This window comes from Lontra canadensis, unplaced genomic scaffold, assembly GCF_010015895.1.
Source record: "Lontra canadensis isolate GAN:19392208 unplaced genomic scaffold, GSC_riverotter_1.0 scaffold86, whole genome shotgun sequence".
NCBI classification, from domain to species: Eukaryota; Metazoa; Chordata; class Mammalia; order Carnivora; family Mustelidae; genus Lontra; species Lontra canadensis.
In genome coordinates, this window is record NW_022631080.1 from 5,425,195 (window position 1) to 5,440,843 (window position 15,649).

At 36.1% G+C, this 15,649-nt stretch overlaps 1 protein-coding gene across 1 annotated transcript in view; it reads left to right on the forward strand.

Annotated features, from left to right (window-relative positions):
• The window catches only part of CFAP47 (cilia and flagella associated protein 47), a 509,602-nt gene that overhangs the window by 249,123 nt on the left and 244,830 nt on the right, over nt 1-15,649 (forward strand). Inside the window, exons 38-39 of the mRNA XM_032883134.1 lie at nt 2,182-2,332; nt 4,032-4,120. Coding sequence (XP_032739025.1) covers nt 2,182-2,332; nt 4,032-4,120 — 240 coding nt within the window. The remainder of the gene's footprint in view (nt 1-2,181; nt 2,333-4,031; nt 4,121-15,649) is intronic.

The following is a 15,649-nucleotide window of genomic DNA, read 5'->3' on the forward strand; positions in this document are numbered from 1 at the left end:
TCTTCCTACCAGAGGCCTTGGATACTTCTTTCCTCCCCTGCTCATTCTGGCTAACTCATTCTCTTCCTTCATATCCCACCCCCTGACCCTTCAGACTATAACACACTCCGTGTTATATGTTCTCATGCCATTTCCTAGCAGATACATAATTCGTAATTACCACAGTTATTTTGTGATGACATAGTTAATGTTTGCCACACCCTGTAGAACGTAAGATCCAGGAGATCAGGTATACTGTGGGTTTTTTTCTAATTACACTATCCCCTAATTTATTTATTTATTTATTTAAGATTTTATTTACTTGGTTGGCAGAGAGACAAGCAGAGAGAGAGAGAAAAAAAAGCAGGCTCTTCACTGAGTAGAGAGCCCAATGCGGGGCTCCATCGCAGGACTCTGAGTTCATGACCTGAGCTGAAGGCAGAGGCTTTAACCCACTGTCCCACCCAGGCGCCCTCTATCCCCAAATTTAAAACAGTCCCTGGACCATTATAAGTTCTCTAAATATCAATTGAATGAATGAATGATTGAATGAATGGCTTGATCTAATGATGAATTTTAGAATATCTAGAAAAATCTTAAGTCATTCACAGGTATCCTAACACAGAGTTTGAGCCTGTATACCCTGAAAAAGATCTCAAGGTCAAATATTCTTTGTTCTTAATTAAATTCAAGTCTATGAGCTTTTCATAATGACCAACAAAATATCCCTTTGCAAACTGAGGAGATTAGTGATGACATATCTGAGTAAAAATCATCCCCATTCCTGGTACCTGGGAGTTGTACTTTTCCCTAAAAAGCAATTTTGCGAATATTTCTCTTGATTTTTGGAAGTCCTTAATTCACTTTACTTTTTGCTGCTCCATAGACTTACCCATTCAACATTAATTCCACAAGGATTTGGGGGAAGTTAAGTCAAAGTTGGACAACTGAGAGAATCTATTCCCATCTCCATTTCCAAACACAGGCATCCTAAGAGAAGGCAGTAGGTAGTAGTTTGCACAAAGGACTAACTGTGGTTAACTATGCTAAAAGCCAGAGCAAAAGCAAAGGTAAAATTTCCCCATGATTTTTCACCCACAGCTGTGTCAAGGCAAGGCAAGGCTGAAAGATTTAGCCAGTTAAGAAACACTGAGCCCATTTTTTTTTATTCGAGGACTGTATTACTTAATAAAAAGTGAAAACAGAAGTTTTCAAAAGGGCCTGATCCCTATGTCCCATGTGCAGGCTAATACCACAACAAAAGGCTTTTTGTTGATGAATGCATTATGCCTGGTAAGACAGCTTGTTGCTGACAGCCAATGTTGAGCTACAGCTAAGCAGTTTTATAGCCTGTAACTCTCCCTTGAAGGGAGAGAACGTAGGAGATAAGGAGAAACTGTTGACACCCTCCCAGGGGAGGTAGGGAGGCAAGTGAGAAAGGTTCTTGTAGTAGCTCTTCATGTGCCTCTGTGCTCTTCTGTTAGGGGAGGATCACAAGCTTTCTGCCAGGACAGTTAAGTCTTGTCTCTGTGGCCTATGTATGGCATGCCAAGTTGCCAGGATGCCATGGTGTAGACATTCCCCTACAAATGGGTGGGTGAAATCTCCTCCGAGTCCATAGACCTCTTACCATTTTACTGTGTTTTAGACTAGAAAGTTAAAGTTTAATAGAGATGGATGTGGCTTTCTGTTTTCCTTCTTTTATTTATGTGTTTCTCTCAAAAATCCTGTTGCTTATATACCATTATTTTGATTCCAGATTTAAATTTTACTTTCAACCGTAGCTTTAAGTATTTTTTGAATTCTTAGTCTTGCTCATTTTTTTTCTCTATGTGACAAAAACAAAACAAAATCCAAAAACCAGTGATATGGTTAAGAGTTCATCTAAACAGTAGCACAGAATGTCCTATGAATTTCACACAAAAATACCCACATGATTCCTGCAGCTAACTGGAAATCCATTACTTGGTAAATTATATGTGCATTTGAATGGAACTGTAGGTTTTACAGATTGGATCAAGATGTTTTAACTGATAACAATGACTGGATGGGACGCTTGCTGAAATCTGCAGAGGCCTTCAATTTTATTGTAGAAGTGAGTATATTGCAGAGTGTAGGCCCTGGGCATGTGATCTACACTGAAGAGTTAACTGTTGTGTCTTTTTCAGTAAGATATTTCCTCTTTTCTCTTTTACTAAATAGAAACCAAGTTAATATCACTCTGAAATTCACCAGTCGCTTCCTTCGTCCCGCTGAAGCTTCACTACTACTAATCTCAAAACCTAAGTACGCAATAGGAGGCACTACGATGACTTTTGCTCTTAAGGGTGAAGTCCTCAATTTTAAAGCCATTGTAAGTAGATTTTACCTATTTTGTGTGTCTCATTCTCTTCTCAGGCCTTGGAATGTCCCAAGCACAGCTGTTCCTCTAAGTGTTCTCTCTGTATCGCTCCTGTTGTTTGAGATTCTGTGTACAGACACTTGTGCCCATAATTACATTTGCACAGTTCTTGCCTTCTGCGTCTCTGATATTCTTGCTCTGATACTCTTTCTGTAGAATTAATTCTTCAATTTTATAAGAGAATTTGCTTGTATTGAGTGTTCCTTTAAAGTCAGATTTTTAGGATTATATTTGTTGTTTTCATAATGGAGTCATTCACTATACACATAGCAATTTACATTCCCCTCTGCTGTGCAGATTTGTGATGTAAGGTAAAACAGTCCCTGGGCTTCTGTCTATGTTTTTGTTTGAATTTAGGGTTGGTGGTTTATGTAGCAAAGAAAATGTTTCTCTTTTCTAATAGGAATATTCATCAATTTATCTTGAGTTTCCTGTGTATCAAATCCATTCATTCTATAAAGATAATGCTAAGACTGGCATTTACTGGGAGGTGATAACATTCCAGATAGAATTCTGTTTATATCTCAAAAGATGGGGAAAAGGATTTTTAACTCTCTGTAAAATGGTTGTGCTATTGCTATCATTGACTTTTTGTAGCTGTTATCTTGTCTAAATATTATACCATGGATGTATGGTAAAGAAGAAGTAAACTTGTTATGTCACCAGATTTCCACATGGATTATGAAGAATTTGTGGTATGTAGTGGCATGAATAGGAAATAAGGAGATTGACTCCAGTAATGGCCAGTTGTATGAGGAGAGCATTAAGTTTCTCACATGGGCAGACTGGTTTACAAGGTATAGACACCTGGAACAGGAAGCAGACATGTGATAATCATGGAGATGTGTGTTGTGATCTTCAGATTTCCTCTTGAATAATAAATTCTTACACTTCCCAATCCTCTCTCAGGAATTCTCCAAAATGAAACATTGCTTTACCATATGTATCTCTAGACATGGATGATTTTAGTTTGCCATTTACATGGTTCTGGGGCAAAAAAGCTGACCCCTCAAGCTCATGCAGTCTGTTTACTTTTCCATCTGGCTGCTCATGGTTTTAGTGTCCAGTTGGCTGGATAATAATAGAGAAATAGAAAAAGATAATAACATGACCAGTCTAAAAGTGTAGAATTCCTAGAATCTTATTTTCCATGAAAGTCCTTCAGGTAATTCAAAGTTTTAATTTTATATTTGTGCTTTTATTATAGTACAAATAATGTCAGTGTAGCCACCACATTATAAACCCAGGCATACCCCACAAAAAACAATATTTATGCACTCACAGAGGTATGCATGTGCAAATACATACACCCTGCTTCTTCCTTATGTCATATGTATTAGGTATAGGTTAGGTATAGGTAATTAATTTTCAAATGTGAAATCATGCTCAGTCATTAACAAAACCCATTTTAGGGCAATCAACTTAAGAGACACTGTTGTGACAAATAATTCAGTGATGTGGTAAAATCTATTTCTGTCCTTCCCACCCAGATTTTTGCAGTACAATATCTGTGGGACAAGGGGAATTACATGAATTAATATCACTGTAATATTTCAGTGTACTGTTTTTTAGGTACTTTTAAGTTTATAATAATTCAGGTTATTCTTTTTCATTACTTACATATAGAATTATTCTTATTTTTTTACTTTAGGAAATTATACGTTGTAAATCTCCATGTTATAAATGGAAAGAAATTAATGTGAATGTTAAAAATCCCTTCCATACTGCTGGGGACTTCAGGTATGTTAATATAACATTTTCATATAATTTTTTTTGCGATTAGTCGTATCCAGTCTTAAGGTAAATACTTTTTTTCCAACATGAACCTTCTTGAGGAGAAGTTTTAAGTGTTTATATATTACAATAAATTTATGAACATTATAGATAAAACAGAACAAATAAGAGAAATCAATTTTTCTTAAAATGCTATTTGATTTATTTAAAGCTAAGACTGATCATACTAAATTTATGAATTTTGTCTATGAGCTTTCTGTATGTTGAGATATACTAATATTTTAATTTTTAAAAATATATAGTTAATAGACTTTTTTTACTTCTAATTTTATTCCATCTGTTAATTTCTGAAAGTGAAATATCAATTCAAGCAGAAAATGCATTTTAACTTAAGGCATCATGATTAATTAAAACTATACATTAACCATGCATTTTTTCATCTTGAGGTTTAACAAAAACAACAACAGCAACACAGATTTGAGATGAAAATAAAATGCTGAAGTATTATTTAAGGTCACAATAGACAAGTGTCTTTATAAACTTACGTTTTGAGGGAGAAAATGGTTAGTGACACCCATGTACTGCTTCAATTATACACTGTCTCCATCAGCTTTAGAGAGCAGATCCTCACAACAATACTTGTGTTGACACTAGAAGCTGTATGTATGCTTATTACTTTAGTATTTGATAATATCCAGTTTTTAAAATCACTGTATTCCCAGCCGTTTGGTAGTCTCCTCTTAATAATCACTTATTATTGACAAAACAAAATTTTTTGTTAAAATAGCTATTGGTGAATTTATTGTTCCTATGTTCATGTGAGGGAGAGTTTTATTTACTGTAGTTCCATTAAAATGTTCAATCAGAATGCAAGGAACAATAAAAAAAAGTCAGAATATGTAGCTTTAATCCAGTATTAAACTATGCCCTTAAATGAACCAAATGACTGACTCCAGTCCGAGGAATTCAAGATCAAACATAATCAGTCTTACATTCTAGTGGTAAAGCTGAAAGGAAATATGAAAGTTCCAGGAATTGGTTGGCTATTATAGTTGCATGTCTTTCAAGAAATTGTAGCATTTTATTGTTACTTTATGGTTTATCTCAGATTGAATTAAAATTCAGTCAAGGTGTTAGAAGACAAGGCTCCTTCCTCCTTTGTCTGAATGTGGCCCTCAATCTTAGGCAATGGGCATATAAACTCAAAATTTTAAAACCAATTACAAAATTTGTAATTGTAAAAATCAATATTTTACAATAGGCATGTATTTTAAAATATTAAAATAATACAGTAGAAAAGAAGAAATTTGATTGCCAATTCTTCTGGAGACTTTTTGTATGTTATAAATACCATACCAGTAAGTGAACTAGCTTTTAATGTTACACTTAAAAAATGACAAGGATTTAATTATTAACAATCTAGTATAAAACATACTTTACAATAAAACAAAATTTCCTATAGATTTTCCCCCAAATTATATGCAGTTGCAGTGACCAGATTTGGTCACTTTTTAATCAAAATTTAATACTGCTTTTAACAAAAATGGCAACCCAACCTAGATTTAACAGAGACAGGATTTGCCCACATGCCTCTGTCTACCAAATTAGTAGTTCTCAAGTTCCTCTTTTGCAGAATGCAACTATTTCTTGCTATATAATTTTTATATGTTATAAGATTTGATTTTCTAGTATTTTGTTGAAGATTTTGCATTTATAATCATAAGGTTTGATGGTGTAATTCCCTTTTCTAGTGACAACTTTGTTTTTTGTGTGTGTGTGTGTCATTAATAGTAGCCTCCGACAATGATTTGGAACTGATCCCTTCTATTCTATTTTTTTGGAAGAGTTTATGAAGAACTGGTATTCTTTTAATCTTCAGTAGAATTCACAACTAAAGCCATCTGGGTCTGAGTTTTGTTTCATGGGAAGTTTATTTCATTACTAATTCTCTATTTGTTATAGGCCTAATCAGGTATTCTGTTTCTTCTTAAGTCAGTTTTGATAGTTTATGCAATTCTAGAAATTTGTACATTTCCTCCAAATTACCTGATGTGTTGGCACCGACGTTTTCATAATACTCATAACTCTTTTTTTTTCCTGGAAAGTCAATAGTGATGGCCCTTCCTTCATCCCTTATTTTAATAATTTGATCCTCTTTTCTTTATTCTTGATCAGTCTAGGTAATCATTTATCAATGTTATTGATATTTCCAAAGATCACTTTTTCTGGTCTTCTTGATATTCTCTATTGATTATTGAGGTAGGATTGACATATTTAAAAAACTGCACATTTAATATATACAATTTGATGAGTTTGGACATATGCATGCAACTTATAATACTATCACCACAATTAAGGTAGTAAACATATCTGACACTTCCAAAAGTTTTCTTGTGTTACTTTTTTTTTTTTTTTGGTGGTAAGAGTGCTTTACATGAGACTTACCCTCTTAACAGATGTTTAAGCGCACAGTAGCATATTGTTAACCCTCTTGTATATCACATCTGTAGGACTTATTTATCTTATTATGCATAACTGAAATTTTATATAACAACTCTCCATTTCATCCTATAACCACTTCCTAGCAACCACTATTCTATTCTCTGCTTTTTGAGTTTGACTATTTTAAATAGCTCATATAAATGGGATCATACAGTATTTGTTCTTCTGAAACTGGCTTATTTCTCTTAGCATAATGTCCCCAAGTTTTGAATATGTTGTCACATATTATAGGATTTCCTTCTTTTTTAAAGCTGACTAGTAATATATTCACACACTACATTTGCCTTACTCATTGATCTGTCGATGGACATTTGGGTTCTTTGGATTGTTTTCATATCTTGGCTCTTGTGAACAATGCTGAAATGACCGTGAGAGTAAAGATACCTTTTTGAGATCTGGATTTCAATTTCATTGGATAAAAACCACAAGTGGAAGTGCTGGACCACATGATAATTCTAGTTTTAATTTTTTGAGGAACCTCCCTACTGTTTTCCATAGTGGCTGCACCATTTTACATTCCTACCCATTCCCACCAACCGCGTGCCAGTGTCCCCTTTCTCTACATAATCACAACATTATTCTCTTGTCTGGTTGGTTGGTATTTTTGTTTTGTTTTGTTTTTAATAATAGCCATTCTGGCAGTTATGAGGTGACATCTCACCCTGATTTTGAAAGGCATTTCCCTGACGAGTATGGATGTTCAACATGTTTCCATATACATGTTGGCCATCTATATGTCTTTTTTGGAAAAATGTCTGTGCAGATCCTCTGGTCATTTTTTAATTGGATCTTTTATGGATTGTTTTTTGGTTTTTTGTTTGTTTTCGCTTTTAAGTTATATGAATTTATTATAGATTTTGGATATTAATCCTTTATCTGTTATATGATTTGCAAATATTTTCTCCCATTCGGTGGGTTGCCTTTTCATTTTTATGTTACTCTTATATAGCTCTATTCCAGTTCCCCCTTTTTTGTGGTATTTCTGTCAGACATATTGTATCAATGATGTTACAATAATCCGTAATGGTACTAACATTTTTGGGTATTTCTTTTTTTCATTTTGTGTAATTTTTGTGATCTTAAGAAAGATTAGAGAAGAAAGGACAGTGTACTAGTTTGTTAGGGTTCCCATAACAAGATACCAGAGACCCAGTTCTTATTTTTCCACATTTCTGGAGGCTAGACGTGCAAGATCAAGGTGTTGGCAGATTGGGTTTCTTCTGAGGCCTCTCTCCTTGGCTTGCAGATGGCCACATTCTTGCTGTGCCCTCACATCTCTTCTCTGATGTGCATGGCCCTGGAGTCTCTTGTGTGTCCATATTTCCTCTTGTAAGCACACCAGTCAGAATGAATTAGTGCCCACTCTGATTACTACATTTTAGCCTAGTGTCCTTTTTAAAGGCTCTGTTTCCAAAGGCAATCACACTGTGAGAATATTAGAGGTTACGGCTTTAACATATGAAATTTGAGGGAGGACACGATTCAGCCCATAACAGAAAGTACACGTTGATAATTTTTATTACATTGGCCTTGTTATTTATCATTTCTGGTTTATTTGTTTCTATGGATTCACGTTATCTTCTGGAATAACTTCCATGGCTCAGTCGAGCTTCACTCTCAGCCACCTCAGTTATTAAACAATTTTTCTTTTATTTTCTCTGTGTCTTCTCCTTCCAGTGATTTATTACACGTGTTGGTGCATTTAATGGTGCACCATATATGTATGAGACTCTATTTATTTATCTTTATTTTATGTTCTCTCTGTTCTTCAGATGGCATTATCTCTATCTTTCATTTTTAAATTTTTTTTCTGCCATTTCAAATCTACTGTTGATTCCCGCCTAGTGATGATTATTTTTCTATTTGTTTTTGTAGTTTCTAACTCCAGAATTTTTATTTTGTTCTTTTTAAAATTTCAGTCTCTTTTTTGATACTCTCTATTTGATATTATATTGTCATCATACCTCCCTTGACTTCTTTAGTCATACTTCCTTAGTTTTTGAAGGCATTGATAACAGCAATTTGGAATTAGTAGTCTGTTAAATCTGATAACTGGTCACTTTAACATGCAGTTTCTGTTGCCCACTTCTTTTCATGTTTCATCATTTTTAAGGTTGAAAACTAGGCATTTTAGAATAAATATTGTATCAGCTGAATACTGGTTCCATTTCCCACAATGTCATTAATGGTGTTCATTAATTTTTTCACTGACTGGCTGGCTTATTTTAGTGATATCTACCTCCTTCCCACAAAAGACTCCACACACAAAGTGTGAAGCCTCTGGTGTTACTTCTCACAGGACAGAGCTGTGGGCGTTCCCACAGTCAATCTGGGATGCCAGTGGCTTTGGTAGGATTCCTTATGACCATATCTTTCCACGTCCACACCCAGATACTAGATTCTGCTGATTCCAGTTCTTCAGGAGGCATAAATTGCTCCTCAGACCAATTCAGTCAAATACAGGCTCTTTTGAAGTAATAGTTCCTTAGGTCACTGTTTAAGATTTATTCTGTCCCCACAAGGGAGCCTCCCAGTTGTCCCTTTCCCCTGTGAATCTACCAGTCTACTCCCAATTGCCTTTCACCACAACTGCACTGTTTTTCACTGATCCCTTGGCTTGATCTTCTTCATGATTTATTGAAAATGAAATCAGTTCCTTTGGGAGGAGATTAAGAGCTGTTTTAAGCCCAGCTAGCTTCTCCCTGCAGGCAAAATCTCTGAACTGGCTCTGTAACTGGAGGTGGGGATAGTGTTGCACTTTTCTCTGCTTACCACCACACATTAGGAGCTAAGGGTGAGGTGAGATAGGGGCCATAGCTTTAGGTCTTCTTGGTTTGCTTCTGCCAGCACTGAGCGACCATTTTAAAGCTAAGTCAAGGACAATTTCACACCCATGTAGTGCCTCTGTCCTGTGAGTGGTTGCTGGACGGAAGACGGATCCCCCCCCCCCCACTCCTCTCAGCTGCACTTGCCCGAAACTTAGCTTCAGCAGCATGTACTGGGGCAAGATGAGAAATATTGTTGTCCTACCCCTCCCAGAAAAGTATCTCTCCACCTGGGAGCTGGGTAAGTTGAGAGCCTTATATTCTTAGCTGTGTCAATGAGGGCTAGGGTTTCGGTCTTACTGAGTGGGGAAGGAAGAGGAAGTGAGGGGTCTTGGTTCAGACACCACAGATTTCAGCCTTTCTTACTGAATTTAGTATTACTGAATAGATCTTTCTTCATTTGCTCTATGCCCTTGGGATAATTTCTAGAGAATTAAAATAGTTGATTTTTACAACTTTTACTCATTTTCCTGAGGGAGTGAGTCTCTGGAGCTCTCTTGTTGTCATGCTGGAACAGTGTTTGCTTTAATTCTGTTTTGCCCATTATTACTATAGACACTGCAGGTCTGTGTTACCATTTGCATGGCATGTCTTTCGTGACCTTTTGTTCCCTATCTGTGTCTTTGAATTAATGTTATATTTTTTCCTAATCTGTTTATATTCCCTTTGTCAACCTCTGCCTTTTGAATGTAGTGTTTAATTCATTTAAAGTTCGTTTCATCTTTGATACAGCAGGATTTATATATGCCATTTGGGTACCTATTTTCTTTCTTCCTTCTTCCCTCCCTACCTCCCTCTCTCTCGCTTGCTCGCCCTTCCTTCCTTCCTTCCTTCCTTCCTTCCTTCCTTCCTTCCTTCCTTCCTTCCTTTCTTTCACAGAGAGAAACACAGTGAGAGAGGGAACACAAGAAGGGGGAATGAGAGAGGGAGAGGCAGGCTTCCCACCGAGCAGGGAGCCCTATGTGGGGCTCAGTCCCAGGACCCTGGTAGGCGCTTAATGACTGAGCCACCCAGGTGCCCCTGGGCACCTCTTTTCTATGTCTTATGTCTTTGTTCCTCTATTTCTCTGTTACTTCTTGGTTTTATATTGTATATTTACTTTTAATAAATTTTTTATTCCTTTTTCTATCTCCTACCTTATTTTTCTTATTTTCTTTGTTACCCTGGAGATTATAATTAGCATCCTAAATTAATGTAGCTCAGATTAATACCAACCTAATTTCAATGTAATTCAGAAATGTTGCTGCTATATATCACCTTTTTGTAGCCCCTTGTTAGTGCTATTTCTGTTATACCCATTACATCTTTACACATTATAAGCCCCTAAAACAGTTTTATATTTATTGTCTCACTCTTTTCTTTAAAATCAGAAAGTAGAATTTAAAAGTTTGCACAGGAAAAAAAAATATATATGTAATGTCATTGCCTTCTGACCTCTGGGGTTTCAGCTGGGAATTCCGCTGTTTAATTTTACTGCAGAGCAACATAGATGTTGGTCAATTTTTTCTTGCTGCTAACTGTGCCTTGGCTTACTAACAGGCTGACTATTATTTTCTAGTTTTGGATTGCCTTGAGTTTATTCTGAATAAAATTTTTTTGACTTGGTTGTGTAAATTAATATTTCTGTTCAAGCTTGGGAATTGTTCATCATTTATTTCTTTGCCTTTTCTTGCTGCCTCTTTCTTTTCAGGATTCTGATGAAGCTTGTGTTTGTGTGCTTAATGGTATCTCACAGTTTTCCGAGGCTGTGTTAATTTTTTGTCATTATTTTCTCTTTCTGTTCTTTAGAGATAATCATTTCATCTGGCCCATTTTCAGGTACACTGGTTCTTTCTTTTGCCACTGCAAACCTGCTGTTCAGTCCCTCTGTTGATTTTTTTATTTCATGTATCGTACTTCTTCCGTCCAAAATTTGTAATTGGTTCTTTTGAATAACTTCTCTCTTTATTAGTATTCTTTATTTGGTGGGACATCGTTGTCTCTCGTAGACAGGGTTGAGGACCTTTCACATAGTTTGGGGATCTAGCATGCTACTTCAGGCCCTCATATAGGCCTCTTGTTCCCCACATCTTCCTTTGATGTTTTGACAAGCTCTTGTTTGATCCAGCTGCTACAGGAATCTCAGGTACAACTGCTACTGATTGTTTTCAGCAAAATCCTGGATATTGCTGTTTTCCTTTGAGTCAGGTCAGTAAAGACAACACCTTGCAAACTGAATTTTTCGAGGGAGCTGTGAGACCCATGAAAAAGTAACAATACTCAGGGATGGGACTTTTTTTAATGAGCTCCAGTCTCCGTCTGTGCCCTCATGTGGCTGTAAGCCTGCCAGATTTTACAACTACCTTAGTTGCAAGGCTGCTGGTTTTCAAAGCTACTACCAGAGCTGTGGAAAGATGGGAGTTACAGCATAATAAAAGTTACAAGGCCACAAACTGCTGTTCTCATCAAGGTGTGGCAGTTTATTTTTAAATAAACGCTACTCAAATTGTTGCAAGCCTTTCATTAATTAACCAGAGCTCTGAAAATTTAATTTTTACAATCTTTCCTAGTGTTTTTTATTGCTTTTATAGGGTAGTGAATGTGTGATGATTCTAACTCTGCTATTCCTTGCCTTTCTTTTCCTGGTAGCCTCGTTTTATTATTTGAAAAATAGTTTTTGTTTTAGATTAGACTCTTCCTTCTCAATGTATGATCCTTGAATCAGCAAAATCAGCATCATCTGGGAGCTTGTTGGACAGAGTCTCAGGCCCACAGCAATCCATTTGATTCAGAATCTGCATTTGACATCTCCAGAGGATTTTTTGGCACATTAATGTTAGAGCATTGCTGGTCTAAGTCAAGATTGTTCAAAGTTTAATCTGTATATAAGCTCTTTAAAAAGCATCTGGAGAGCTTGCTTGTGTTTTTTTGTTTTTTTTTTTTTAAGATTTTATTTATTTACTTGAGAGAGAGAGAGAGAAAAAGAGAGAGCATGAGAAGGAAGAAGGTCAGAGGGAGAAGCAGACTGCCCACGGAGCCGGGACCCTGATGTGGGACTCGATCCCCAGACTCTGGGATCATGACCTGAGCCGAAGGCAGTCGCCCAACCAACTGAGCCACCCAGGCACCCTGGAGAGCTTGTTTTAAATAGAAATTCCTGGAACCCTTGCCAGACTTAACTAAGTCAGAATTCATGCAGATAGAATTTGGGCATATGCATTTTGACTAAGCACTGCAGATGTTTATCATACACACTGAAGTGTGAAAGCTGCCAATTTAGAAACTACAGTAATCAAATAGGATTTTTTCCATTTTAATGGCAGTTTGTATTTCATTTTTATAAGTAATATTTCTATTTTAAGGAGGACATCTTCAATCTAATTAAGCAGGGACCTTTCAAATGCTATTTTATCTCAAAATGGTACATGCACAGTATGCAAAATACCTAATATTTACCTTATTGGTTTAGTCTTTTTATTTGTGTGTAAAATTGTATTATCCTTGTGACTGTTTTTTAGCCAGAACAAATTATGACCCAAATAAATTGCCCTGATGATTCACCTTGGATTTATAGAAATATAAAAGAATTATACATTTTTTCTGCTTCATAATTTTATGAGATTTGAATGAGGACATAGTGCCTTAATTTAAATTGAAATTACCCTCCAGAGAGGAATTCTTCCTACATTGGCTTAACTATAACTTTAAAATGATATAAGCAAATCTGGTAGTCTGATACATGTCTTACATAGTTCATAGTTTACATTTTCCTATAGTTAATTTTGTCTTTAATAATTTTTAGTATTTAATATTAATATAATTCCTTACAATCCTTATACAAAACTCTCAGAACTACCAACTTAAAAGGACAGAAAATGACATTAACGTTGTCAGTGAGCAAGAATTCCTGTCCCCTTTAAGGGTTTTTCTAGCTGGACTAAGAATAACATTGATATGAAACAGATTAACAGGAGAAAATCAAATTTAATAGTATAAGTATGGGGAATCCACCCAGACAAGGAAATTCCAGAGACAGGCAAAATGAGGTATATATGTCGTATTGAACTAAGGAGAAGGGGATAGGAGTCTGGGATTTTAGAGGAGAGGAATGCACCTCACAGGGGGAAAAGAAAAGCAGATGTTTGGGGCCCCTGATGGCTTAGCTGGTTAAGCGTCTGCCTTCAACTCAGGTCCTGATTCCAGGGTCCTGGGATCAAGTCCCATGTCAGGCTCCTTGTTCAGAGGGGAACCTGTTTCTCCCTTCCACTTCCCCTCTATTGTGTTCTCTCTCACTCAAATGAATAATCTTTAAGAAAAAAAAAAAAGAAAAAGAAAAGAAAAGCAGATGTTTGATAATTAGACATTTGCCCTGTCATACAGAGGGGTCGCTCAGTTAAAATTTATTTCTGCTAGTAACCCTTATTTTGGGAAAGACCCCCAATTTAGATTCTTCTTTAGAATTAAGGGAGAAGCAAAAGTTTCTTTTGAGTCCACAGGGTCTTGATTGCCTTCAGCTTAAAATAATCCATATGCCAAAGTGACACATACTGGGAGCAGAGGCTATCCTGAACCCCTTCAACACTGAAACATTAAGATGTATGAATGTGTTGCATTTTAGTTTTGTGTGCAGTTGTATGTGTGTTTGTATGTGTGTTTGTGTTTCAATACTAAAACATTAGATTAATTTTATTATTGATCTGTTTTTTATTATAATGTTTATATTATGAAATTAATAACTATTACATAATAAAGGTTTATTTTAATGAATTTTTTGGGAAGGAAGAAATTACTCTGGTCTTCAAGGCCCTTTTAGCTAAACTGAGAATCAAGTTGGCTGAGACAGATTAACAGAAGAAAATCAAATTTAGTTTCTTACATAAGGGGAATACACACACACGTGAAATGCCAAAGACAGTGAAGCAACATGAGACTTCCATGTGCTAAGAAGAGAGACAGGGGTATAAGGATACAAAGGGGAGGAAGACAATTAGCAAGAAAGTGAGAGGAGGTGTCTGGAAAATAGAGGTTGTCCTATTATGGAGATACATTTCTTAGGTAAAGAGAAATCTCTGTTAATAGCTCTTTTCCTGGATAGATTTCTTTTCCAATGAAAATATTACTAAGTTGAGAGGAAGAGGAAGAGATTGACCTGAATCTGCTAGTTTTTTATTGCTTTTAACTCAAAATAATCTTCACACCAATATGGCCCATCTTGGGTGCAACCCACATTTGGCCCCTACAAAATCAAGCTTGAATAAATCTATTCTTAATATTATACAGATTCTCTTCAACTCTGCAGATAGAATTAGGCATTCCTGACATGACTCTTTGTGACATCTTTCATCCATATCTAGAGGATCATTTATCATTTCCACACTATCCTCCACTATAATGTGGGCAACCTAAGGTAGAGAGGATAACAGATTCATGCTTGTATTTCCAGCACCCAGTCCCACATATAACATATAATGGAGTCTCCATGACTGTTTCCTGAATGAATGAGCATTATCTCATAAGACGGACTGAATTGCTAAGTAATTCCTGAAGATGGCATAATTACTAATGCACTGATTAACTCTGTATCCACATCTTATATCTAGTCCTGAAAGAAATATTTTTCTTTTTTGAAAATAAGATTAAAAAGGAAATGTGTACAGCTCTGACAATACATTGAGACCAGTATATGATTCCATTTCTAGAATATAACTGGGCAGTGATTTATGTTCTAAATTTCTTTGCTCTAAGAATTAATATTGCCAGGGTGCCTGGGTGGCTCAGTGAGTTGAGCCTCTGCCTACGGCTCAGGTCATGATCCCAGGGTCCTGGGATCGAGCCCCATATTGGGCTCTCTGCTCGACAGGGAGCCTGCTTCCTCCTCTCTCTCTCTCTGCCTGCCTCTCTGCCTACTTGTGATCTCTACCTGTCAAATAAATAAATAAATAAATCTTTAAAAAAAAAGAATTAATATTGCCTTTCCATATAATAGAATATTATGTTTTACATATTTCAATTCCAGATCTTTTTTTTTTCTTTTAAGTAATCTCTACACCCAGCATGTGGCTTGAACGCACAACCCTGAGATCAAGAGTTGCATGCTCTACAAGCTGAACCAGCCAGGCACCCTGATCTTTCTCTTTTTAAAAACATACATGTTTTGAGATGCAGAATGAGAACATACAGATTTTTTAACTGAAATTTATTCTGATTCTATATTTTATGAATGATGGAA